Here is a 25,645-nt window from a genome sequence, read left to right on the forward strand (position 1 = left end):
TTGTCACTGTGCAATATCATTTTCCACTTGTGCAATTTCGTTAATAGTCTGTTTATTGTCAATCCTGTATATACTGCTCCTATTTTTATACTTCCTTCTATTTAAATGGTTCATATTTTGTTACACTTTGTTTAGCTCTTTTTTTTACTGTGTTAGCTGATGCATCTTGTTTTTTGCACTATCCCCTTTGCTGCTGTACACTATAAATTTCCCCACTGCGGGACTAATAAAGGAATATCTTATCTTATCTTATCTTATCTTATCTTATCTTATCTTATCTTATCTTATCTTATCATATCTTATCTTAAAACTCAACACTGAAGTGTGGAAAAATAAATAATATTTAGGTAAATCATTAAGTCTTTCATGTGTAATTTGAAAGTTGGTGGTGCGTACACAAAAATAAATATATTACATTCATGAGTAAAACCTATACATAGTACATTTGCATGGGCTTTTATAGGAACTTATAAGGTAATATGATGTCATCATATGACATAACATGTCGCCATTGATAGATACATTTATATGCCATCATAATATGACATAATATGATATTCCATTTTCATCATATGATGTACAGAAGGTCAGCTTTAAACATTTTTTGGCTTCTGGCCAGTGAGGATTACAGCCAGGTTTCCCATTGGTTTTACTGCCATAATACAAATACTAATACATAATACTACCATATTTGAGGGCAACAGTGGATTGGCTTGGTTCGAGTCCCAGCACGGACCAAGTATACGGAGTGTGGACTGGTAGCTGGAGAGGTGCCAGGTTGCCTCCTGGGCACTGCTGAGGTGCCCTTGAGCAAGGCACCGACCCCCTAAAACTGCTCTATAGTAGGTGCCAACTGCTCCCAACTGCTCCCAATATATATACTAGGATGGGTGAAATGCAGTAGCTAAATTAGTAGTTCAAATCTCAATGTTATTAAGTCACACCAGACTGTGTGGACATACACCGTATACTTGGGAAATAAATAAATGGGTTTGATTTCCAAGCATTTACAGTAAAGGGGATCAGATGTAGGCTTCCACCCCTATCTTACTTCCAACTCATTATAACTACAGGATGCTACACATCCGAACAGTTTCTTTGTCATAGCACAATCTCCTTTTATCAGACCTTGTATAAACCACCCCCATAAGGATATAATTTTTTTTACATCAGAACATAAGTGGTGCTACAGCAATCATGACTCACTGACTGAATAATACGTTTTGGACTCCAGAGCAGAAATGAAAGAGATTCAGAGGATTCAGCGAGCAGCTGAAATGATGAGTTGTGTTTCTCACCTGGGATAAAGGCTAATCAACTGTGGGTTTGCCGATCTATAGTTTCTCAGAGGTAAAAGATGTAGTGGAGGCCATCCCGAATAGACCATTCATGCTGCTGTTGCCATGGATTCACCGACTGAGGAAACACAAGACAGAGAAGCTGTGTGTCAAGATCAAAGAGTGGCCTTCAGACTTTCAGCAAGGATCTCACACAGACATGCTAAGGCTGAAATAAGATTAGCCTCAGGCTCTGTGCAAAACGAAGGGAAGACCAGAGCAGGTAGGTGTGTAGCTTTTGACCATGTCTTTCTTTATAGACTCTCCAACAGGATGTCCCCATCTCTATTCACTTTAGTTCATCCCCTGAATCATCGTGAGGAGTCAAGTGAGGGCCACATATGAGCAGAGCATTGCAACCATACCTGGACTGTAACAAATGACATGAAGCTTATAACATGTGCATGTCTCCTTTACAGATTTCCAGTTCTTTGATAAGTATTTAGGTTCAGAATTATTTTATTTTTTTTCCTGTGGCTAGGAGGAGCCTATCAGGGATGAGGGAGAGGAACTGATACTTGTGTCTGAAACTACAATAGAAAAGTCTCATAGAAGCCCTACTTGCTGTCCGCTCTCTGTTTATCAATCTCATTTTCCCTTCACTTCTTGTTTTGCACGTCAAGTTCATTCATATCCCTCTTTCATTAATGCCTCAACTATTGTGATCTTGACAATACTTTTTTATGTGCAAAGTGAAACATTTAGCATTCTTGGACAAATCCCCTAATGTGACCTTTTTCCTTTTATTTTCACAAACATTCTTCAAAGACATGCAGTATAATTTAACATTATTATTGACAGTTTAGGTAAAACAACTATGGCTGTGTGTGTTGAGTAATGGTTTGTTCCTTGCAAGCAAGAGGAAGAATAGTTGATCACTGTTATACATACCAGTCTAAAGAGTTACCAAATCATCAAATCATTTTGATCTAATACCTGGATGGTCAACTGCTCAGTCAAAGTCTAAGCCATCCCTTACTGTATTGGAAATTGGGATTCAGGTCCTATAGTTATTTTAAATTTAAAAAATCCCTATTTAATGTAAGGGATATGTTTTTAATTTTTGCATACTGGCCAAATACAGCAGAAAACATTAAAAACATTTACATACAAAAGAAGCATAGCGAAAACATTAACAAAGAGGTGTGCCAAACATAAAAGGACAACAGAAATGAAACAAAACCAACATAAAATAAAAAAACAATAAAAAAATTAAATAATAAATAATAAGAAAAAAAGACCACGCGAGAGTATGACAATAATTTCACTTAAAAACTTTAAAGATATTGCCTACATTCATTGTTTTCATTGCTTTTTTGTTTTGTGAGGAAGAAATTGTTGACAGATATAATTCCATTTCTTTCATAAATAAAAAGAAATTAGGCTTTTTTTGGGTAAATTTACACTTGTGAATGTGGAACTTCGCGAGATTAAAATTAAATTAATTAGAAAAAATGCATTACTGTCTTTATCACTGTAATCATAGCAATTAAATATAATATTTCTATAGTACAGTGCAAAATCTGAGAAAATGTTAACAAGTATAAAATTATTGACATCTTTCCACAATTCAAATTTAAATTAGGACCTCCGAGCTTTGTTAGGGGAACGTGAAGGCAACATCTGTCACCAGTGTTTTGGCGCGTGTCGCTAAACTGTAAACGTCATAATTGTGTCTATAAGGTAAAAACTTCTGTTAACTTTAACGTTAAAAAATGAGTTATTAATTATGTTTATGTTCATAGAAAAGAACTTCGGCTTATAAAAAACAGTTAGCTGTGCATTTGAGCTGTCATGGTAATGTACCAAGCTAAATTGAACTGTCTAAAATGTTAATGCTAGCTTTTAAGCTAAACTAGCTCATTTACTGTACAGCTGCTAATCTCACAAAGCACCAAAATATAAACTGGTTTACCTTGTCAAGTCTTTCCAACGGAGTTAACCCAACACTTTAGTGGGCCAACACTAACCAGAACATCAGTTTTAAAGTGTTTTCCATGTTTTATTGTGTAACAGCAGGTAATACCACCAAGCCACCACGATGAGGAGACAGGAGAACCAGCCAACCAGGCCAACAGGTGTGTTATAAAGAGATGTACTTCACAATCCCCACACTATTACACTTACATTACACTATACATCCTATATACCACTTTATAGACTGCACATATGTACATATTACACTTATTTATTGCACATACTACATTTATTTATTGACGGACTGCACACACTATGTTCACCCATTCACTCTGTATCTTTTATATCTCTATTATTGTTTGTATACCTTTACCTCTCCTGTGTTTCACTCTGTTTGCTGATGTTGCTGCTTTGACACCTGAATTTCCCTCCTGGGATTAATAAAGGTTTATCTTATCTTATTTTATCTTTAGTATATTCATTTCCCCATTTCTTTAGCTAAATCTAATATTTGCAAGTTCTTCGCAACTGGACTGTTTTTGGCAATTGTGAAGCGGAAACTATTGAACATGTCTTTGTAGATTGTTTTCATGCTACTTTTTGGTTTAATTTACAGAAGAACTTCTCAAAACATTTTGAAAAAGATATACTAACAAAGATGGATATATTACTCACTTTTAACAGTCCCAGTTTTTCAGGAGATGACATTTACATAATTCATTTGGTTAATATCTTAGCAAAATATTATATCCATAAAATATGGCTTAAAAGATTACCATCCTTTCATACTTTTAAAGATACTGATTTTAAAACACATTTGACTATGATTGAAAACTTAAAACTCAAAAATTCTGAATTTGCAAAAAACATTAGATTACTTAGACATTTCAATTTGTTCTAATTGTTTAACAGACCCAGATTGTGTTTTTTTTTCTTTCTTTTTTGTTTTTATTCATCTTCTTTTCCTTTCCTTACATTTTATTTGTGGTATAATTTATGTATTGTTTATACTGTGAAATATATTTGCTGAATTTTTTTAATGGAAAATCTGAACATATTTATGTAACTACTATATTGAACTTTCTAAATAAAGTATAAACAAATAGTGTATTAATTTCCTCATGTTAATAGGTTGATTAGTATGCATCTTGTGTTATAACGTTAGATAAAAATATTACAATAGAAATTGGGTTCTACTTATTCTAGAGGTGTATTTGTATATACACAATTTAAGTTTAAAAAAGAAAATAATATTGAATAATAGCAAGGTAATATTTCAAATATCCTAATGTACTGGGCAGTCTGATATTTTTTGTCTCTGTGTCCACCAGGTAGCCTGTCTGTGCCGCTCTTTAACCAGAAGAAAAGAAACAGAGTTCCTTTGACATCTACTCCCTCTGAGAATGAGTTCTTCTCTCACAGTGAATACATGGCCAGCACCAGCTCAGCGACAGCTCACAGCACATCCGGTGAAACATCCTACTCTATTTCAGTCACTAGGTGGCAGTGCACCCAAAGAGAAAATATTACATTTGAATACATTTTAAAAATGCAATTGTTGCTCTTGAATACTGTTTAATGTCTCACTGGTCAAAATCACCATCTCCTGCTGAATCACACAAGAGACCATTTTACATAAAACATAGGAAAATGTTGGAAAACGTCTCCCCATGAATTAAGATACACAGCTACAGATAGAGGAGGCCGCTATAAGATTTTCTTCTGAGAATCCTCAGGTACCTATGGATGTTACCAGGCCTCAGCTCCGTCCTCTGGTGCTCCACAAAGCCTCCAGTGGAACAGACAGGGTATCCAACAGTCTACTCCTCCCCAGCAGTATGGCAGCAACAGACCTGCTCCTGGACCTGCCCCTGCAGTGAGAACCTATACATCCCTACCACATCCATACAAAGCTGGAGGCACAAGGTATGTTTTAATGACTTTTTGACCATTAGTACGATGGCCAGTTGTTTGACCTATTTGTCATAGTACATTAACAATGAAAAATGCTGAAAAAATAGTTTTTTTCATATTTTTATATTCTCAAATAATAAAAGTTAACCATCCTGACATCTGAGAAACTGCTTGAAAGGTTTACAGAAATATGGACAACATCACTTTGTTCCAAGCAGCAAACAATTTGTCAGTTTGAGCTGAGTCATGATTTTACTGTAACTTGATTTGCTCATGACAGAAGAGAGTGTTTACCTGGCTAGCACAGACAACGTATAAAAACATAAACCAAAGGAATTCAAATGTTGTAATTTCAATAGTATAATTTTCAAGGTTCAAGCAAGGTTCTTTTAATGTCATATGTCAATTCCAGCTAAGCAGCAATTGGCAATGAAAGTCTTTGGTCTCAGGTTCCTTAAACAATGCTCATAAAATCTGTATATATAAAAGGAGAAATCACACAAGTAAAAGTAAAAGCAAAACGATAATCTAAGGCATAAAATAGTGCAGTTAAAATAAATATAAACATAAGTAAATATAAAATAATAATGTAAATGTAAATTTGTAATTTGTTGACGACAGTATTTCAGATGGGAAAACTTAATGTAAACAGGATGTAGTATGTATATGCATGATGAGAAGTAGGTATGATGAGGTGTAAACAGGAATGTCGTATGTAATAATGAAAAGTACTAAAAATGTATATACTATATACCGAGGTGTAGAAAGGAATGTAGTATGTATAGAGAAGTAATAAATATGTATATATATATATATATATATACACAGAGGTGTACCAGTTTGCAAAAAAGTAAAATACTGGTGTTTGGTTTGCGCTGGGTTTCAATTTCAGATCCCAATATGTGAAAATAGGTTTATGTATTTTCATTTTCAGCGCTAAAATGGGACAGCCCAGCAACCCAGTGAGACAACAGAATTTCAGCCCCAGTGTTAACTCCACGCAGAGCAAATATCAAGCCCCACACATCAGCGAGAGTGCACAGATCAAGCCAACACCCCATACTGGGTTCTCTCAGATGGGTCAGCAGTCATCTTACAGACAGCCCAATCCCACACATCAGTATTCCCAGCAGCAGCCCAGACCTCTGCCTGCTCCTGTCCCACCACCACCCAGCAGGCCCTCTGCTCGTGCAACGCCGCCACAAAACAACTCCTGGAAGTTTAATAACAGCTTTGGGCCGCAGAAATCCCCCTTTGAGGGAAACAAGAGCACAAATCCACCTCAGGCTGTGCGACAAACTCAGGTAGAAAAATATGTAAAAAAATATATAATAAGAATACACAAACAATTTAAAATGTGCCATTGATGTTTCTTGATATTATTCTGATCACTGCAGCATTCATGTTTGTGCTCAGCAGGTGAGATTTCCAATGAAGCCAGCCGTTGAAAACTCACTGAGAATCCTGACTTCAGTCATTGCTGGCATGAGACACTGGAGCCAGTTCAAAGACAAAGTCCCATACATGTTTGAGCTATTCGGTCAGTTGTTTAGGAGTTGCTGCCGTATCTGATGTGTACTGTTAAGTATTTTTAAACACCATTAAACTGACAGGCTGTGCTCCTCCCTCAGCTACTCTGGACTCTGCGGTCACACTGGGTCGCCACGGAGCCAAGAACTTCCTCATGAGAGATGGGAAGGACGTTGTGCCGTGTATCTTCTATGAAAATGTGAGTTTCGTCTTGAGAAGTAAATTGAATGAATGTCAATTTGATCCCATTAACTTGCCCTGAATCTCCTCAGCTTCAGTCAGATAAAACAATGGCCTTTTATTAAAAAGGATTTTGTGTTATCCATGTTTGGTATGCAGGAGTACCTGTGAGGGTTTCTGGACAATATTTGTCATTGTTTTGTGTTGTTAATTGATTTCCAATAATAAATATATACCCAAATTTGCATAAAGCAAACATATTTGCCCACTCCCATGTTGTATTAAATACTTGACAAATCTCCCTTTAAAGCACATTTTGAACAGATACAAAATGTATGATTCATTTGCGATTAATCCTGATTAACTATTTTAATCAATTGACAGCCCTAATTTTAAGTGTTCGCAAAACATTAAATATCACTGGAATCTGACTTAACATTCATTTGTGTCTCTTGTCCAACAGGAGCAGGAGCTGCCCCGTCTCATCCGTGGTCAAGTCCATCGCTGTGTGGGAAACTATGACCGCAGCAGGGATGTCCTGATGTGTGTGTCCGTCAGACCCGGCCTGCCCTCGGAGCTGAGGAACGCTCAGGAGGCTGTCAAAGCCTGCGACGCAGAAATGAGAGGGCTTGCCAAATTACTCAGTGAAGTCTGAGCATGAGTAGGTATCTACAGCAGCACAAGACTGATGGGAAGAAAGTACACCAGTATTTGATAAGAATGAATGAGAGCCAAGCTTATATAGTAATAGATAACTCTTGTTATGGGTAGAAGTCCCAGTAGTTTTAAAAAGTTTAAAGTATTATTAAAGTGTTTGACCTGTAGAGGGCGCTGTTGCGCTGTTGTACTGAAATTTAACAGTTGAACTCACTAGCATGTTCTGGCGTTTTTTTGTATTTGAAAGAAATATATAAAGAGTTGTTTCGTTTTAACGGAAAGTAAAGCCTCTCTTTTTTTGTAAGTTCTGAAATATTTTTTATTACAAAGAAAAATTCACAGAACAGCAAACATTGTTTCGAGGTTAATTCAGGTAAAGCAAACACGATGAGGTAATATCTCAAAATATATCTTTTGAAAAACGGGGCAGTTAAGAATAACATGTGATATCAATTACAGTTAGTTTATTTACAGTCAAACATCACAATGGAAAAAACAAGAATTCTACTCTACCAAAACAGCTTCACCAGTGCTGAGACTTTACACACAATGGTTCAACGAATAGGGGGAATAAGTCCAGTGCAGTCACGCCAGTCATTCCCACAGTCAAGCACAGTATGAGGTCCAATACAATACCAACGTTTCTCTCCTGACCTTCTTTCAAATATGGCAACATAATCACAGTCATTTTCTTAATGTCAGGACATGTCATTATGGGAACCCAAATTAGGGAAATATTATAAAGATTAACCCATTCATAAAATCCAACCCATTATTCAACACTAATACGCACATGAACACCCACTAGAAACGGGAGTCTAGCTCGATGAGATTGGCAGTGTACAGGGAGAGTAAGTGGAGACATTTTGTCCTTGGAACATGACAGGAATGGTGCCAGCGCTTAAAAACGAGAAGTGGATCGACGAAAAAACACAGCAACACATTAGCTTACTCGAGGAGCTAATTATTTTTAAGCCACGTTCTACACATAATGTGAATGATGTGTCAGCTCAGCACAGATAACCAGAGGCAAAGTTCAATTTGTACAGCTCCCTCCCCTACCACTCAATTTCTGAATCACGTAAGACAAGGATGCCAGGAATTAATCTGTTAGCTGCGTGTCACAACCTTTTAATATAGCAATTCAAGTGATTTACCTCTTCTAGATAATTGGCAAAAATGTCTCAGGGCGTAATTGAACACAAGTACACTGCTTGCCTTTTTTTTTTCTCTCTCTCTGCCGTTACCTCCGAGGATTAGAAGACATCATCTTTTTTTTTTTTTATCCTCCAGAACATTTTCTCAAGTTAATGAGATCATACTGCATCAAGTACAGGAGAAAGACTTCACCTCTGAGAGGAACAAATAATATAATAGAACAAAAAAAAAAAACATCACACAACAGGATCCACAGTTTTTCAGCAGAAAAAGATGATAACCTGATAATCGTATTCAACACTTGTCTTGGTTATGTTAAAAGGCACAAGTTGGTCAGATCACATTTAAAATCTAGATCAATTGTTCTACCATTAACAAAGCCCATCTTATCATGCATGTTTTGACTACATCTCCCTGCCTTTTTCGCAATCATTTTTTTCCTGAATTAGTGTTTAGTATTGTGTGTTGTAGACTGAAAATTTCATGTTTAACAAGCGAGTTACATTACACAAACGAGTTCTGGGGAAAAAAAGGTTAACAAAAGGATGCAGTATCCCAACATACACTGCTCTGAAACCACTACTTATTAGTATGTCCTTGTTATTATGAGAAGAGATTCCCGTTTGTCCTCTCGGCAGGTCTGATGCTGTGTCTATTGTCCTTTTTCTTTGAGACTTTCTTTGAAAGCTAAAACGTCTTCTCGACTCCCGCTGCTTCACAAGACTGGAAGGCAGAGAAAGTCTGACGAGCAAAAAATCCCTCAAAGCGTCAGATTTCTCTTTTCAGTGTTGTATTTTCAAATATCAGTTCTGTTAAGTCCAGATCATATGTACAGTCCAAACGCTTCAGCACAATACAAGAGCTGACCCATTAATAATCTCTCAAAGTGTCTCTCCCGATGAGTCGAACGTTCTTCTTATTGAAACATCTGATTGGATGAGTCACACTGCCACATAATCTCATGCTTCCACTCTCTTTATGCAGCTGATCACCAGTCTGTTTTGGAATGTTACATACGTTGACTTATTAAAAGAAAGGAAGGGGAAAGCAAAAACATCTTTAACAAGTACTTGTTTATGTTTGTGGTCATTTTCTTAAATCATTTAAAATGAGGTCCTGACTGCATCATCTCAGAGAAAACAGATAAGTCAAACTGCAAAAAACTCATGATAAAAAATAACCACAGAGTAATATCGTAACGTAAAACATTCCATCTAAATGAACTGAATTTGAATTAACAGATGCAGGAAGACAGTGTTCGTCGAGTCCCCAACAGCATCGCCTTTAAAAAAAAAACGGGATGCGGGTGTCTCTCCGTGACATCGAGCCCAGGTAAGAGAGCGTGGTCAGGACCAAGACATGGTGTCAATGCACTATAACAGCGTGGGCAGAGGGGTGGGGGACAGCTGCTCCTTCGGTGCGTATTTGGCAAAAAAGGGCAAGAAGACGGTGAGCATGACTCCGACGATAGCCAGCATGTAGCCCCAGCCGATCTGGCACTCGCCGGCGTAGTAGATGTCAGAGTCCCCGCAGAAGGACCGGACCAGCGAGGAGTTGAGGCCGAAGGGGTAGACCAGCAGTCCGGACGCCATGATGAACACTGCAAGAGAAGACGGAGCCGGTTAGACAGCTAATAGTATGTCATCTAGGCCAGGGGTTCTCAAACGTTTTGGGCCCAGGGAAAGGGGAAACATTTTTCCAAGGAGCCCCTCATAATCGTAACACCGGTTAGGCATTATGCTTACTACCATTTGTACTCTTAGATGCTGTTGGAACTATTTGTATTCTAAAACTTTTCAACCTGAATATTTATTGGTGCAAATGGTCCCAATCTGTAGATATGTACTTTTTAATGATACAGCACAATTTTAACAATTTATAGCAAATAATTTTGCGGACCCCCTGACAGAGTACCACAGGCCCCTGTGGGTCCCCGCACCCCACTTTGAGAATCACTGATCGAAGGCTGTTGGAGGAAAGATTTAGCACAAAAACACAAGATTAAAAAGATGTTTATACAGCTAAAATGTTTATTCTTTCATACTGTATATCAAATATTTCTGTTTCATTGAGAGTAAAATATATAAAACTATTATTAAAGGGTTGATTCACCCCAAAAAAACACATTTTCTAGATTTGTATAATGGACTGGTGTGCCAACTAAGGGCCACTTGGTGGCAGCAGAGGTTTTGCAGTAAAAGCTTACAGTCTGGTGTGTAATTTAGATACTTCATCAGTGCTGAAGTGCCTCCATTTGCACTGAGACTTAATGATTTGTTGCCTTGTGTTACATTTAGAAAAATAAATCATGACTTAGATAGCTTTATAAGACCAACTGTGGCCAGTGACAGTGCTTTTAATGTATTGAACAACAAAAGCGCCGATGACCTGTAATTGACAGAAACTTCTAATGCAAAATGATTCACGTCTCCTTTAATCCATTTGCACTCCTCGTTTTAAAACTTCGTAAAAAGAAGCTCCACACCCCCCCCCCCCCCCCCCCCCCCCCCCCCCGTGCACTTCTGCTGCGATCAGCTTTCTCAGACTCGATCCTCAGTCAGCGCCCGTGCAGCCAGAGAGCGGCTCACTCTTACGAATTGAGTCAAGTCTCGCAGTCCGCGCTGCCAAGCAGATATTGACTGCGCTAAAGGCTATCATTGCTGCTCTTAGTCATCCTGAGTGCCGGCTGGATTTCCATTACAATGCCAGGTGTCATAGTTGTTTTAGCTTCGGAGAGCCGGGGTTACTGGAAAAAGCTTGAACTTGTGATAGTGAGCAGCTCTTCAGAAAACACAACAAACATATCTTTTATTACGCTCTATCGATTTCAGAAGATGTCTGTTTCTGCTACTTTCAAGGGCGGCGGCTTCACGGTCAGCGGCAAACAGTGCTCACATGAGAGCTACTCTAGCTGTACCAGTATCAAGGTTTGTGTGGGCAGTGAGGGATTGTGCTGGTAGCGCAGCGATGAAGAGGTAGGAGGCTTTCACTGATGTTCTAGTTGCACACTGGGGGCTCTGGGATTGACTGTTAGGAGGAGAAACAAAGAAAAGAGGTCTGAATGGGTGGAGGAGAGCTATCCCTGGAGTGTGGTTTGTCTCTCTGTGGAGTTCTGCCTCTCAGTGTTTGCGTATATCCCAACCCTGAACCCCGCCCTCCCAGCTCTCAGTACAGAGTGGCCCCGTGTTTTATCTGCAGGGGCCCAGCGCCTCAAAGCTCGCTGCCTAATGACACTTTAATGACCTTCTTTATCAAACTATCATTGGCTTTTGTGGAAGAAACACAAAGGCACAGGCGTGCGCTCGCAAGGCCACTTCCCGTGCTACTCTGAAATGATGGCAGCCAACGCAAACAAATCTGGAATGGATAAATGAGGAGCAACACACAAATAATCAATACAGGAATGAAATCCAGGCAGCAGTCTCTAACAAGTGTCAGGTAAGCAGCAGGGCGAGGGCTGGATTTTATCAATCAGACCGAGAGTATGTCTGGATCAGATAAGATGCAGCTCGAGCCGACTGGATCTCCGCGAGCCTTTAATGAGAAGAGAAACTGTAAAATCAACCTGATATCGGAGGCTAACTCCAAATGGATCAATTTCATCCTTCAGATCTGAGAGGGATGAAACCAAAGTGCATTCGCACGTCTTAAAGGGGAAATCCAGTGATTTTACACATCAAAGTGTGTTTACAGGTCTTGGGGTGTATACTACTACTGTTGGGGCTCCAGACGGAGCTGCGTGAAGTCTGAGAGATTGCCCTAAGTGATCTCAGTTGAGTCAGTGTCGGATGGGGGTGAAGACTACAAGTTTGAAAATGGAAAAAAATGAGGAGTTAGAAAGAAGTGAGGTTACCATGGCAGCGGTCAAAGAGTAAAAAAATGACGTCCTAATGTCTTTTCCTAACCACTGTTCCTTGACCTCGTTGAAAGCATCGTGAGGTCAATGAAAGGTGTGAAGGAGAACTCATGAGGACTTAGGAAAAGACAACGTGGTGTTAAGAGAATCCGACTGCACTTCACTAGGCTCCGTAATTATGATGCATCGGATGTTATTGAAATCGGTCTGCTGTGGTGAAACTACAATATACGAAGATGGACTACAAAAGACATATGCTCGCCCCGTGCGTTCTTAAATAGCTCCTTCAGTGACAGGCTGCTTCACCCGCGGTGTGTGAACGAGAGGTTCTTCTGCTGCTGGAACACTTTACATCAACATATAATAAAGGATTATCTGACCTAACGTGGACAACCGGTGAAAAATATCACTTCCTTACCAAGGTTGGAATTGAAATAAAAAAAAAAGAAGAATAACCTATAGGCTACCACAAAAGTTTATATGATAAATATTGAGTTATTGTTTGAGTTATGGTGAAGGAGTAGAACCATTTAATGTACATTTCTTCATTTTCGGACGTGATATTATTTATGTTGATTATTTTTTCATTGACAGTTTGCTATATGTTTACTGTTCATTTTATTATTATTATTATTTACTACTTTCTTGAAATAAATAAATTGAAATAAATTAAAACAAAATGGTAATGAATCCCAATTAGTACGTATATGACTGTATGGAAATAATTATGAAATCTGTGCAAGATGGGCATATTGTTGGTTTTCATGAACGGCCGAATGGTGCCTCGCTTTAAATGTTGCGGCCGCAAGGAATTGTGGGACGGCATTATCTCCTTTGCTTTGGTAAAGGATGGTCCAGTGTATCCTATGCTAAGGGAGATAAGAAAGGAAGCATTGAAGCACCTTTCCTTAGCATTTTGAGAATTTGAACAGCTCTTATCATGTCTGCAACCGAGATACTTCTGGTTCATTTCACTCCGTTAGGAACCTTCCTAAGCAAAAAAGACTTTTCGACCGCAGCACTCGAGGTTTTGACAAAGAACGTGTGGAATAAATATGTCTTTTTGTGCAATGCTAGTGTACCTTTAATGCCCTAATGTAAAACTGCACGTATTGCATTACTGTCCAGGATGCATAATGCAGAACAACAAGGTCGATGTTTTGTGACAAACCTTCAATTAAGGTAGAGAAGACATGAAGCAGTATTCTAGTTCCCACTGCAGGCTGGATAAACATAATTTCAACAGGCTCTTACATGGCCCGCTAATCTAATCCTGAGAGGAACGGCCAGTGTGATGAAAGAGGCTGACATGACACCCAAGTGTTCATTACTTGAGCAGCCAGGAGAGCAATTTGCATGTGGACTCCCACTTAACATGGCAAACTGAATGCCTCTGTTGTTGACATCATTGGCTCAGATAAGAAAGGGGTGACAACAATAACGTATTGTTGTTTTGAATAACAAAAAAACAACTGAAAAGAATTATAGATTGAGCTGCGAACAGAGATAGCACTGGCTGACTCAGAAAGACTTGGATTTAATGCAGGGACTGTATAAAAATGATTAGGGGTGAGAGAGGGTCAGAGAAGGGGGAGGCTTTTTACTTGTTCTCATCCCAGATCTCTTCTTCCCTGTGAGATTTATTGAATAATAAAAAAATGTAATAGTTGCACAACAAAGATGGTTTTTGTTTCAATATATAACAAAAAAAATTAAGAAAGGACCTATTATGCTTATTTTCAGGTGCATACTTGTATTTTGGGCTTCTATTCCTGGGTTCTTGAGTTTCCTCTTTTCACCCTCTGTGATTGGTTAATCGAATCAAACTCTTCAGACTCCGCTCCAGCTCCACTCTAGCTCCGCTCTAGCTCCGCTCTAACTAGCTTTGTTTGAGGGCGTGCCAAAATAGCCGCTAGGCAGTAGGGATGTGACGGTGAGGAAATTTTCCCACCGGTTAATAACCTTGTGACAACACCGGTGTTGCGGATTATTCCGGACATTTTACAAGAAAAGATGATGATTTTTTTTTGTATTTTTAACATCGGATGGCTGTGTGTCTGGCCTCTCTGGTCCAGGTTTTGCTGCGGGGCCGCAGGGGTCTACCTGGCGCCGCTGCGCCGTGCACACCGCCTGTGACCAATCTGTCCTCCCGTGGCAATTGCCTCATTAACATTATGGTTCCCTTATAGCGTTGGGCTTAAATCTGAAATATTGCCCAATAGGTGCATTTGCTTTTTGCTTCGACAGCAAATCCTCTGCCATCTCGGTGGGTGGGCGGTGGGCACGTAATGTAATTGGTGTGTGCCCTACCACCGTGCAACACCTGTAACACCGACTACCACGACAAAACCTAATAGGCAGCTATTATGCAAATGTGTTACTTGATGACATCACCACATAACGGAAGAAAAGGTTGAACTTTGGGTTTTGTAACTATACAACTATATAACACACTAAAGGAAAGGGAAAAAGCACAAAAGCATAATAGGTCCTCTTTAAAATAAAAGGTAAAATGTTGGGAAAGGTTTTGATTTTTACAAAATAAATAAGACTCAACCCCCCTACCCACCCCAATAATTTTCATACAGTCCCTCACAGCGGTTTTAAAGAGCTGTCCACAGTAGCCACCCGGCAGTAAAAAGCTACATGTGCTTCCATCAATTTCCCCCTAATAGACCCAAGAAGCAGACAGTTTACTAACCTCCCAACCCCCAATTAACAGTGTGCATTTGTAAGAACTCAAGACAGGCAGAGAAGTCCAGACTTTTCTCCACAGAGAGGAATTAAAGTGAAGGGGCGTGGAGAGAGAGAGCGTGTCAGCCCCGATCGGATGAGTGAGGCTGAGTACACGAGGCTCATCATGATGGCTCGGAGATGATGAGACAGTGAATAATGGAAGGACATCAAGTTAGCTGCACGGTACTAATGTGTCCCAGTTTCACTGCAAACTTTACACACAGATCTAAAGAAGGGAGATTTACATTCTATTTGTTTTTTTGTTGTCATATTTTCAACCTACAAAAGAGCTCATTTAAAGTTTCTTAAATTACTTTTTCATTCATGATGTTGTTATCCGACACACTTGCAGTTTGTTAATCTTGAAAAACGTTCTCGGATTACTCGCTGTATTTCTCAATACTGACAACTTGTTTGAATGCACACTTCAGCAGCTTTGAAGTGGGCACCGGCTCCAGACTGAGGGAGTAAAATATTGATTTGGAAAGGCAAAACAGCCAGGAGCGTCCAAGAGATTTCATTGTTCATCATCGGCTTCGGCCTTTTTTCACAGGTAGCTGCAAGGCTGCCGAGGCCTTTTGTGTACGCTAATGAATAGCAAATACATTTATGCGCTTGCTTCTCTGTTTTTTTTGTGTGTGCCTCCACGGCAAGGGTAGTAGAGGAGAGATGCAAAACTAAATAAAACAGAGGGGAGATACATTGTACTACCATACAAAGACTCTGTGCAACTTTGCGTAGCTGAATGAGCTAAATTAACCTTGAATCTCTTTCTCAGCGGCGTAGCGAGAAATAGAAAGGTACTCCAGGAGACGGTGAAACGGCTTCACAGCAGCGAGAATGAGAGAAACAGATTGAATGGGTTTTGCGAGGGCAGGAAGGTGTGTGATAACCTGGCGTCCAAGCGTGACGCCGAATCACTTTCATCGCAGGCCTCTTACACAGAATTCACTGGCTTAGATTATTACACAAACCTGGAAACGCACTGCTCATAAGTGATGTATTTCATTGTGAAGTTCAGCTGTAGAAATCTGGAATCTACTCTTGTCAGTAAATGTCAGAAATCCAATATAGTGTAGTCGCAGACATTCATACACCTTGTATCTAATATTCTTCCCAAGATATTACTAATAAAAAATTCAATTGTGTGAGCTGCAAGGCCCCTTTCATCACAATGCCAACACCTCTGCTTTGGATCAAACTCTATTGCCACTGTGTGTTGACTGTCGTAACTCTGTTAGAGATGGGAAGGGTCGATTTAACCCTCTGAGACCCACAGTAGATCCGTTTTTGTCTTTTTTTAGGGGGGGAGCAGGAGGTCTTTAGAAGGAGATAGCAGGTCAACAGTAGATGTCACATAGAAGTGGTGTACATCATCTGAAAGCTGGGAACCTGAAGATTAATTTGAGGTCGCAGCTCAGCACTGTGTGTCAAGTTGTTCTAATCATAAATCAGAAATAAACATACATGAATTAATTAATTAATTAAATTTAATTGTGAAAGTGTATAATGGTTTAGAACATTGTGATTGAAGTATATGATGTCTATTTCCATGCTCTATAATGTCTCATAAGTTGTTGCAGCAATTTTGGAGTTGATACCATTTGTTACACAGATTTGGTGCTAAATTTAACCATTTTTTTTCACTTGAGAATTGATAAAAAATGATCAATAACCCCTCCAAAATACCACATTAAGACGCCAAGACCTTGAGGAACTCCATAGAAAAGGCCATGCTGTGATTTGACATTTGGAGATTTCTGCAAGAATTGCATTTTTTGTTGTTTGGATGGCGAGCACTTCTGTTCTGGAAACTGCTCAGAAGCCCCCTTATTGTCAAACTACCTAGGAAAGCCATCCATCTTCTGAATGCGCTAGGTCTTTAGTTTGTGGCTGTAAAGTTTCACGAGGCTGTGATTATCCTAGAGGTCACCACAGGTCATTTTATACAGTGAGGTCAAATTAAAAAATAAAATGGTCTGACTACATTGAAATGGCTACTATGAGAACTAACATCATCACACATGAATACAATTGGGCTCACTGGATCCACAAGAGTCTCAACTTTCCAGTGATACTCAACTTATGTAATTCCAAGACTGTTTATGGACCCCAGTATGCAGAAATATTCAAATACATAATTTTTAGAAAAGGAAATAACACATTTATACTGCCCAAAATTGCATGTGATTATCATAAAGTGGGCATGTCTGTAAAGGGGAGACTCGTGGGTACCCATAGAACCCATTTTCATCTATATATCTTGAGGACAGAGGTCAAGGGACCCCTTTGAAAATGGCCATGCCAGCCTTTCCTCGCCAAAATTGAACGTAACTTTGGAGCATTATTTAGCCTTTTTCCCGACTAGCTAGCATGACACGGCTGTTACCAATGAATTTCTCAGGTGTCCTATGATATATGTATCTTCACACTAGCTCTAAAAGCTACATCTGAACCTGCCGCAGCCTCTGAAAGACAGTAAAGCCGGTCAGGATCGCAGTCTCGGGGTTAAACTCAATAGGAAATGGGTGGCTCCTCTCCTGTAGATGCAGCGCTCTGTAATTCCTGTTTTGCCATGGTGTCATCTGTCGGTTCGCTCCCTCTGGCAAACACTTACATAAAATATATGAACTGCGCCTATTATTGTCACTCCCGGCACAGACAGAGAGACGACTACCGTGCAGTAAAAACCTGCACTGAGGCGGAGAGATTCACTCTCTAAACAAGGTGGTATTGTTAAACCTTGGTAAGGATCAGGGGGGGAGATTTACGGCTGAGCGGAAGCTTAGTTCACTAACAGTCTACTAACTAACTGTCTTTGTGAGCTCTTCTATAGGGGACGGACAATTTAAAAGTGTTTTATAATGAGAAATCAGCAAGAGAAAGACAAATCAGACAGGACGGGGTTATACAATATACGTTCGAGCCTCGCAGCCAGCAAATAGAATATATTAGAACAGACTAATGCGCTGCTTATCTTCTCCGACCTACAAAGCCAGACAGACAGTCAGCTCCACCGGGACGAGAGCAGTCAGACGTGTAAATACAGAAACATTAAAAGAAGAAGCGCAGAACCGCAGTGGACCTTTGGGTGCTACTTATCCCGTCCTCCGTGTCACCAGCACCCTTACTCCTGAAAGAAACTTCTTCTCCATGTGGCTGCCGTCCAAACAGGGGGACATTATCTGCTCTTCACTTCAAAGACACATGAATGAGCACACGCATTAGACTGTGGCCTTACATTACCGAAGACTTGTTTGATGTCACATTACCTTGCACAGCGAAAGACATCAACACACAAGCCAGAGGGGAGAAAAAAAAGACATTTTTTTCCTTCTCTGCCTGCCAAGGATATTCTTCCAGGTAAAAGGTGTAGACGAAGGCAAAACAACGAAATGCGTCTAATAAATCTTGATCTGCCGGCCCATGTTTGTCATTGATGAAACGTGGTGACGGGAAACATGTGCCGAGATATGTTGTTTAATTACAGCAAAGGCCCAAAGCTATATATCAGAACGCACTGTTATTCTAGGGTGTCTCCGTCCGCCACCTTTTTTATCATCTTGTCTCCCGTGCTCTTTTTCCATAAGCAAGCATTTTCCATGAATAGAACAGGTGAGCTGTCTAGTCCCGTGTCGACTATAATAACCCAGATGCAAGCTGATGTAAATCAGGTGCTGATTTACAGCAACAACCTGGAGCAGTAAACACAGAGTGTCACCCACATACACAGGTACATACAATCACGCATAAGTGTTTGCATGTACACCCGTGGGAAGCCTCCGGTTCTGAAGTCAATGTTAAAGTGCCTTAAACTTGAATTCTTTCCAATAGCCAGCAGGGGGCGACCCCTTCGGTTGCAAATAGAAGTCTGATTGTATAGAAGTCTAGATTTATTATCTCAGTAAATGTTGTAAACATGAGTTTATGGTCTCAATCGCTAGTTTCAAGTCTTCTTCAATACAGCATGATTTTCATTTAGTAATTTATGGTGCCATTTAGAGTCAAATAGACCATAAAGCAGGGTATCTTAGGGCGTGGCTACCTTGTGATTAACAGGTCGCTACCACGGCGTTGTCCAGTCTGGGAGCTGTCCATGTTTTCGTCTTTGAACTTTAACCCTTTCACAGTGTGTTTTCAGTTCATGAAAGTTAACTGTAGCATTTAAGTCGCCTAAAAACGTCAACTTCTTATATACAGTCTATGATATGCACACATACAACTCTCCAGGTAAAGAGTGGCACAAAAAACCCTTGACATTTCACAAGTAAATCCAAACGATTAGGGTCTAAACTGCATAATGTAATCACTGTGTGTTTATAGTGGAAACAGTGTGTGTGCGTGTGTGTCCAGTAATGAAAGCATAACAAAAGGGCAGTTCGTAACAGCGGTGTGTCTCTAGGAAATTGCCTTTTCACCGGCCGCACACGAGGAGTATTTCCATTTCCCCCCCTCTATCTATCTACAGACAAATGGAGATGGGGATGGATAATTTCTATTTCTCTCTCACACAGTGAACACACACTTTTCCGTCGACCTCCAGCCTGGCAAGCAGCAGAGAGAAAGAAGCCGAGGGACGTCCAAAAAACGGATGCGACAGCGCATCAAGCAACACAGATAGCAGATGAACGTGTGAGAAGAAGCCCACACATGAGAGATTGCTCTATATATATGAAGAACCAATCATCTTTAAAAAAGAAAATGAGTTGAAATAACATGCAGCTCTGGTCCACAAGAGTCTCCAGCATCTAAATGTACATTGAGTTTCGCTCCATTATTTCAACCCCTACTCCGTGTGCTCAAGGTGAGGAATCGTAGCGTGGAAGATGAAAGTTTTGGAGTTGCCGGGAGTTGAACTGTGCCAGCAATGAATCTCCAGGTAGTCAGCTGGGACCTGGCGGAGCGTGGGCACAAACAGCAGGGACTCCATCCTAATGTGATGAGCTGTGCTCTAGTCTGCACACAGCCATGTTGATAATTAAGCTCAGTGCGCCTCTGGGAAATTATGCTAATGACGCTCCTCTTCCGACTACCTACATTTCTCGAAACGTTCGGCTTAAGGTGATCCCGAATACACAGCGGCAGCTAAAACACAACTGCCTAATACATGTTTCTGGAAAAGATTAGGGAGGAGAAGAAAAGGGCACAGTGGGGAACGAGAGTGGTGAGAGGACGAGATGAGTTTTCAAAGATTCAATGAAGTACTTTGGTGGATAGTATTTGCTAATATGTTTAAAGGACGAGTATGTAGCATTTAGGTAGATTCTAGATCGAGCCATTTGTGTTTTCACGTTCTCGCGTCAGCCACCGTAGTTCCCCTACACACGGGAAAAGTTTTGGTTGGTTGCAATCTGTAACCTCACCACTAGATGCCGCCAAATCCTACCCACTGCACCTTTAAAGAGGACTTATTATGCCTTTCCCCTTTCCTTTAGTGTGTTATAGAGTTGTTTGTGCATGTAAAAGGTCTGCAAAGTTATAAAGCCCAAAGTCCACGCCTAAGGGAGTTACTCTCCCCCACAGAAACACTGCTCCTGAACTGCCTGAAACGCCTTGCTTGAAGTCTGGCCTTTTCTTTCGTAACGTGGTGATGTCACCAAGTAATACATTTGCATAATACCTGCCTAGTGGTTAGTTTGGCACGCCCTCAAACAAAGCTAGTTAAAGCGGAGCTGGAGCGGAGTCTGATGAGTTTGGCTCGGTTGACCAATCACAACAGAGTGGGTCAGCTGACCAATCAGAGCTGACTGAGCTTTTTTTGGTGGGGGCGGAGCTCAAACAGAGCGTTTCAAACAGAGGGTGAAAAGAGGAGCTTCAGCACAGCTGGCATGACAAAAATAGAGCGTTTTTTTAATATAAAAGCATGTAAACATGTTCTAGTAGAAACCCAAAATACAAGTATGCACCTGAAAGTAAGCATAATAGGTCCTCTTTAATACTGGATGGTCCATTGGAGTTTTACTGAGAGCAAGTGACAGAACAAAAAAGAAAAGCGTCAAGAAACACTGACGCAGCTTAAAGTGAAAGGGACAATTTAGGGTGCGTAAATGAGTATATTTGACAGTCAGTAGCCAGTGATGAACAATAGCTGCTACTTTCCACTAAAATGATTAATAACACAAGTGGCGGGGGGGGGGGGAGAATCAATTTGTTGGGTCCAGCTTGCTTTTCAGTTACCATAAAGAGGTGAGACAAAGCAGGAGTGCATGCTCAGAATAGCCACACAGCTGGTTTGAAACCACCAATTACTGGTCGGATTTCAGGTGAAAGTGACTTTTTAAAGAGAAGATCAAACCATTTTCTGTGGAAATTGTCCGCTACTGTCAATGGAGGCAAAGAGCTGTTGACCTTGACCTACGAAAAGAGATAAAAGAGTGAACGTGCAGAGAAAGAGAAAGCCAACGAGGAAATAAAATACAGGGAGTTGGGAGAGATTAGCAGGGCAATAAAATAGCCTCTGCTATCTTCAGAGTGAGCAGGCCTGCCTGTGGACCGGTCAATCAGCGCTCAGTAATAGGTCTGTTTATCACTGACTCATTCACACGGCTCTAAGCTCATACAGACTCACCGCATAGGTGGTTAAAGCTCCCGGTGGTGAATGCACATGTAAATGTTTTCTTTTAGTCTCATAGACTCTTAACTCTACACGCATTTTGCATCTTGGAGATTATATCAGATGATTAAATTCAGCTTTAATGATTCCCTGTGTGGCACTGCAGCAGCAAAGACAATGATACAGATAAGAAGACAACAGATACAGAGTATTGAGGGTGAGACAATAAGCAGTTACAGTATGAGAACATATTGTTAATACGCTCAACGGTTAAAGAAATAAAAGATGCCGTTGTGAAGGGATTACAGGTGAATTTAAAGGAATAATTCAACATCATTAAATAATGCAAAAAACAGAATGTAAAAACAACATGGTTTCACAAGGAGTTAGCCTATATGCTGGACTATTTCCAGTTTTCTTTGTAGGGCTGAGTATTGGTACTTGACCGAAAAAAACAAGTAGTATCGAAACTCCTCTAATCAAACGATACCTGCAAATAAGTGTTTTGCATGCAGCCAATCACAGCGAGCGTTCTTCGATTTATTGCGATGTGTGATAGGTTCACTGCTGCAGTAACAGGGAAAAAGAGATATTGCTGTTTACATTTTTCATGCCAATGTCAATTGGCAATTGAAGATAAGAGAAGGAGAAAAAAAAGCAAATTCAAGAAGGATAGAAATACAAGATGCACAGCATAGCATGCAGTTAGTTGGACATCATTTCCACAGCCTCCAAACAAAGACCACTTCAGTGTCTCCGAGCTCCCAGCGCATGCTGAGCCATCTGAACTCGTGCTTATGACTGTGAATCTCCATCCTGGGAGTGCTGTAGCGATGACACATGAATCTCACACGCTGCATCCAATCTGTCATCTTAATTACTTTCATTTCCATATCACCATCTATTTTTTTTAATGCCGCAAATTAATTTACACCTCAGACAAATTGCTTGTCCTTGACTTCCTTATCCCGCATGAGGCAACCCACGGTGCACATGGCGTCGTGTGTCAATGTACAACCTAACCAAACCTAATCTCTCCCTCAATCCATCCATCCCACCTCGCAGATCGAATTAGCATGGGAGACAAAGTACCTCGCATGCATGGATGGGAATATAAATAATAATAATACAAGAGAGAAAGTGGCGAATAGATTGAAGACATCAATCAACTGTGAAAAGTTGCGTTCGGCGTGACGACGGGGTGTTGTGTGAGGAAACAGTCAATGAGGAAACAATGGTTTATCTGATGATACCTGAAGGTCTGTCCCTGTGCAGCATGTGAACCGCTGCTAAAGGTGATGTCTGTGTGTGTATGTGTGTGTGTACAGCCGTGTGTCTGACATTAACCCCCTGATTGTGTTGACAGCCTATGGCCCTGAGGCTAAGCCCTTAAGCTAGACGTCTCCTGGGTTCAGTAGCTGCCTCGGGTCCAATGGGGGAATGTCAGCCGTGAAAGTCAGAACAACGCGGTGACACTGGTAGGTGCATTGTGTATCCAGCTGTGCTGTGGCATCAAAGTACACATCTGTGTGCCATAGAGTCAGTCGGGAGAACATGCCACAATGAATACGATACGAACCTTGATTTCATGTCTTGTGTGTATTATGCAAAGCTGATAAAAGCTACTACATGAGAAAAGTGACTACAAAGAGACACAAAGCAACAACACAGAGATGCAAAACAACAACAAAGGGATGCAAAACAACCACAAAGAAATAAAAAACAACTACAAAGTGACACAAATCAACAACAGAGAGACACAAAACAACAACAAAGAGACACAAAACATCAACAAAGAGACACGATACAACAACAAAGAGATGCAAAACAACAATTTAGAGATGCAAAACAACCACAAAGAGACACAAAACAACAATTAGGAGACGCAAAACAACAATTAAGAGATGCAAAACAACCACAAAGAGACACAAAACAACAATTAGGAGACGCAAAACAACAATTAAGAGATGCAAAACAACAACAAAGAGACACAAAACAACAACAAAGGGACACAAAACAACCACAAAGAGATGCAAAACAACCACAAAGAGACACAAAACAACAACAAAGGGACACAAAACAACCACAAAGAAATGAAAAACAACCACAGGGATGCAAAACAACAACAAAGAGACACAAAACAACAACGAAGGGACACAAAACAACCACAAAGAAATGAAGATAAACCACAAAGAGACGTAAAACTACAAAGATGCAAAACAACAACAAAGAGATGCAAAACAACCACAACGGGACACAAAACAACAAAGAGACACAAAACATCAAGAGATGCAAATCCACCACAAAGACACATAAAACAGCCACAAAGAGATGCAAAACAACTCCAAAGAGACGCAAAACAACAACAAAGAAACGCAAATCAACCACAAAGAAATGCAAAACAACAACTCCAAAGAGACGCAAAACAACTACAAAGAGACATAAAGTGACTACAAAGATTCACAAAACAAAACGCAGCCGCACCGTTTGTAGTCATTATTTGGAGTTACAAATATCAGCAATTTATTAATATTATTTCATATTAGAATTTTTAAAGTTGTTTATATGGCACTGAATAAACAATGTTGCTATTAATAATGTACAATGTATTCTTGCCAAGAACCCTGGCTTTAAAAAAACCTGTGCCGTAACGAACACATGCATGAAAACAGCCCAGAAGATGTCGTGGATCTTGCTGAATAAATATACATGTATACATAACCACACCGGCTATTTGATTGAATACTCTGTAGAACTCATAACCTCTAGCAGAGCACCACAGGTATAATGAAAAGTGCAAAATGCATGAATTCATGAGGTGGGCTAAGAACAGGGTACTTATTTTCCAATTCACTGCCACACATTTTTCAAATTGCAGAATGTATTTTGAATGGGTTTTTTCTACGTCCCGTGGTGACAGAGCTCACTCGGCCCGTAGACGACCCTGCAGCTCAAGGGAGAAAATGTGAAAAGCCCCGCTACAGGAATTCACCTTTTGTTGTGTAAATTAATTTAGCATCCATAGACGGGTTTTTAAAAAAGTGACGCCTTGGCAGGGTGTTGTTGATGAAGCGGTGCGAGAGAGAAAGTGGATCAGTATGAATGTGATGTGCACAAGGCTGCTGGAGACAAAAGAAGATCAGGAGCCTTGCACCTGGCTGCCGTAACTATATATGAGCTCCCATTAATCAGTTTGGGTGTGTGTGTGTGTTGCAAATGTGCCTCTTTGTGTTGTGTAGTCTGCACTTAGAACATCTGAAAATAATAAATGAATGTTCCTGTGAATAAATCATAATCTCTATCTGTGTATGTATATTACTGTGTAACAAGTGTATTTCTCACTGTTGGATTGGGGACGAGAGGGTACTGGAAAAAAAGACTGATCAGCTGTTATGTGCTCTATATAATAAAATAATTATTTGATTTGTTAAAAAAAAAATTTAAATCTGAAAAAAATATGTTGATAATATTTAGGGGCTTTCACACTGTGAAAGAGTCTCTTTGTACGTTGAGCCATCTAAGCACAGTGATGGAGAAAACCATTTTGCTTTGTCTGTGAGAGTTCAGGTGGTATATACCTGCGGTGGAAAATAATTTTCTCCTGCAATGTGCACAGACTTGCTGAGTGAATTTTTTTTGCTCTAAACTATCATGTGCTTAGTCATGTTTTCTTGAGGAAAAGTTAGATTTGGCAAATACAACTTATCCTCACGGGGGGGAAAAAACTGCAGCCGAGGCAGTGTCATCTTCAAAAAGAGTGTCTGTTGCAGCGAGGAGTCGTGCTGTGGTTCAAACCTAGACGATCAT

General features: G+C 40.1%; 2 protein-coding genes across 6 annotated transcripts in view; one reads left to right on the forward strand and one right to left on the reverse strand.

Moving 5' to 3' along the window:
* The first annotated feature begins 1,249 nt into the window (after positions 1-1,249).
* Positions 1,250-7,821, forward strand: spata22 (spermatogenesis associated 22). 5 transcript variants are annotated; one of them, XM_074611182.1, is made up of 9 exons: positions 1,250-1,560; positions 1,819-1,903; positions 3,354-3,415; positions 4,586-4,723; positions 4,991-5,180; positions 6,103-6,472; positions 6,585-6,708; positions 6,800-6,897; positions 7,342-7,821. In XM_074611182.1, exons 3-9 carry the CDS (start codon positions 3,379-3,381, stop codon positions 7,531-7,533), a joined length of 1,149 nt encoding a protein of 382 aa, XP_074467283.1. In that variant the 5' UTR covers positions 1,250-1,560; positions 1,819-1,903; positions 3,354-3,378; the 3' UTR covers positions 7,534-7,821. The 5 variants fall into 5 exon arrangements, with proteins under 5 accessions (XP_074467283.1, XP_074467285.1, XP_074467282.1 ...); XM_074611184.1 differs by lacking the exon at positions 1,819-1,903; XM_074611181.1 differs by lacking the exons at positions 1,250-1,560; positions 1,819-1,903 and adding an exon at positions 2,948-3,020.
* A 7-nt stretch (positions 7,822-7,828) lies between these two features.
* The window catches only part of lhfpl7 (LHFPL tetraspan subfamily member 7), a 113,257-nt gene continuing 95,440 nt past the window's right edge, over positions 7,829-25,645 (reverse strand). The window contains exon 3 of the mRNA XM_074611186.1: positions 7,829-10,293. Coding sequence (XP_074467287.1) covers positions 10,067-10,293 — 227 coding nt within the window. The 3' untranslated portion in view covers positions 7,829-10,066. The remainder of the gene's footprint in view (positions 10,294-25,645) is intronic.

Source organism: Sebastes fasciatus, chromosome 16, assembly GCF_043250625.1.
Source record: "Sebastes fasciatus isolate fSebFas1 chromosome 16, fSebFas1.pri, whole genome shotgun sequence".
NCBI lineage: Eukaryota > Metazoa > Chordata > Actinopteri > Perciformes > Sebastidae > Sebastes > Sebastes fasciatus.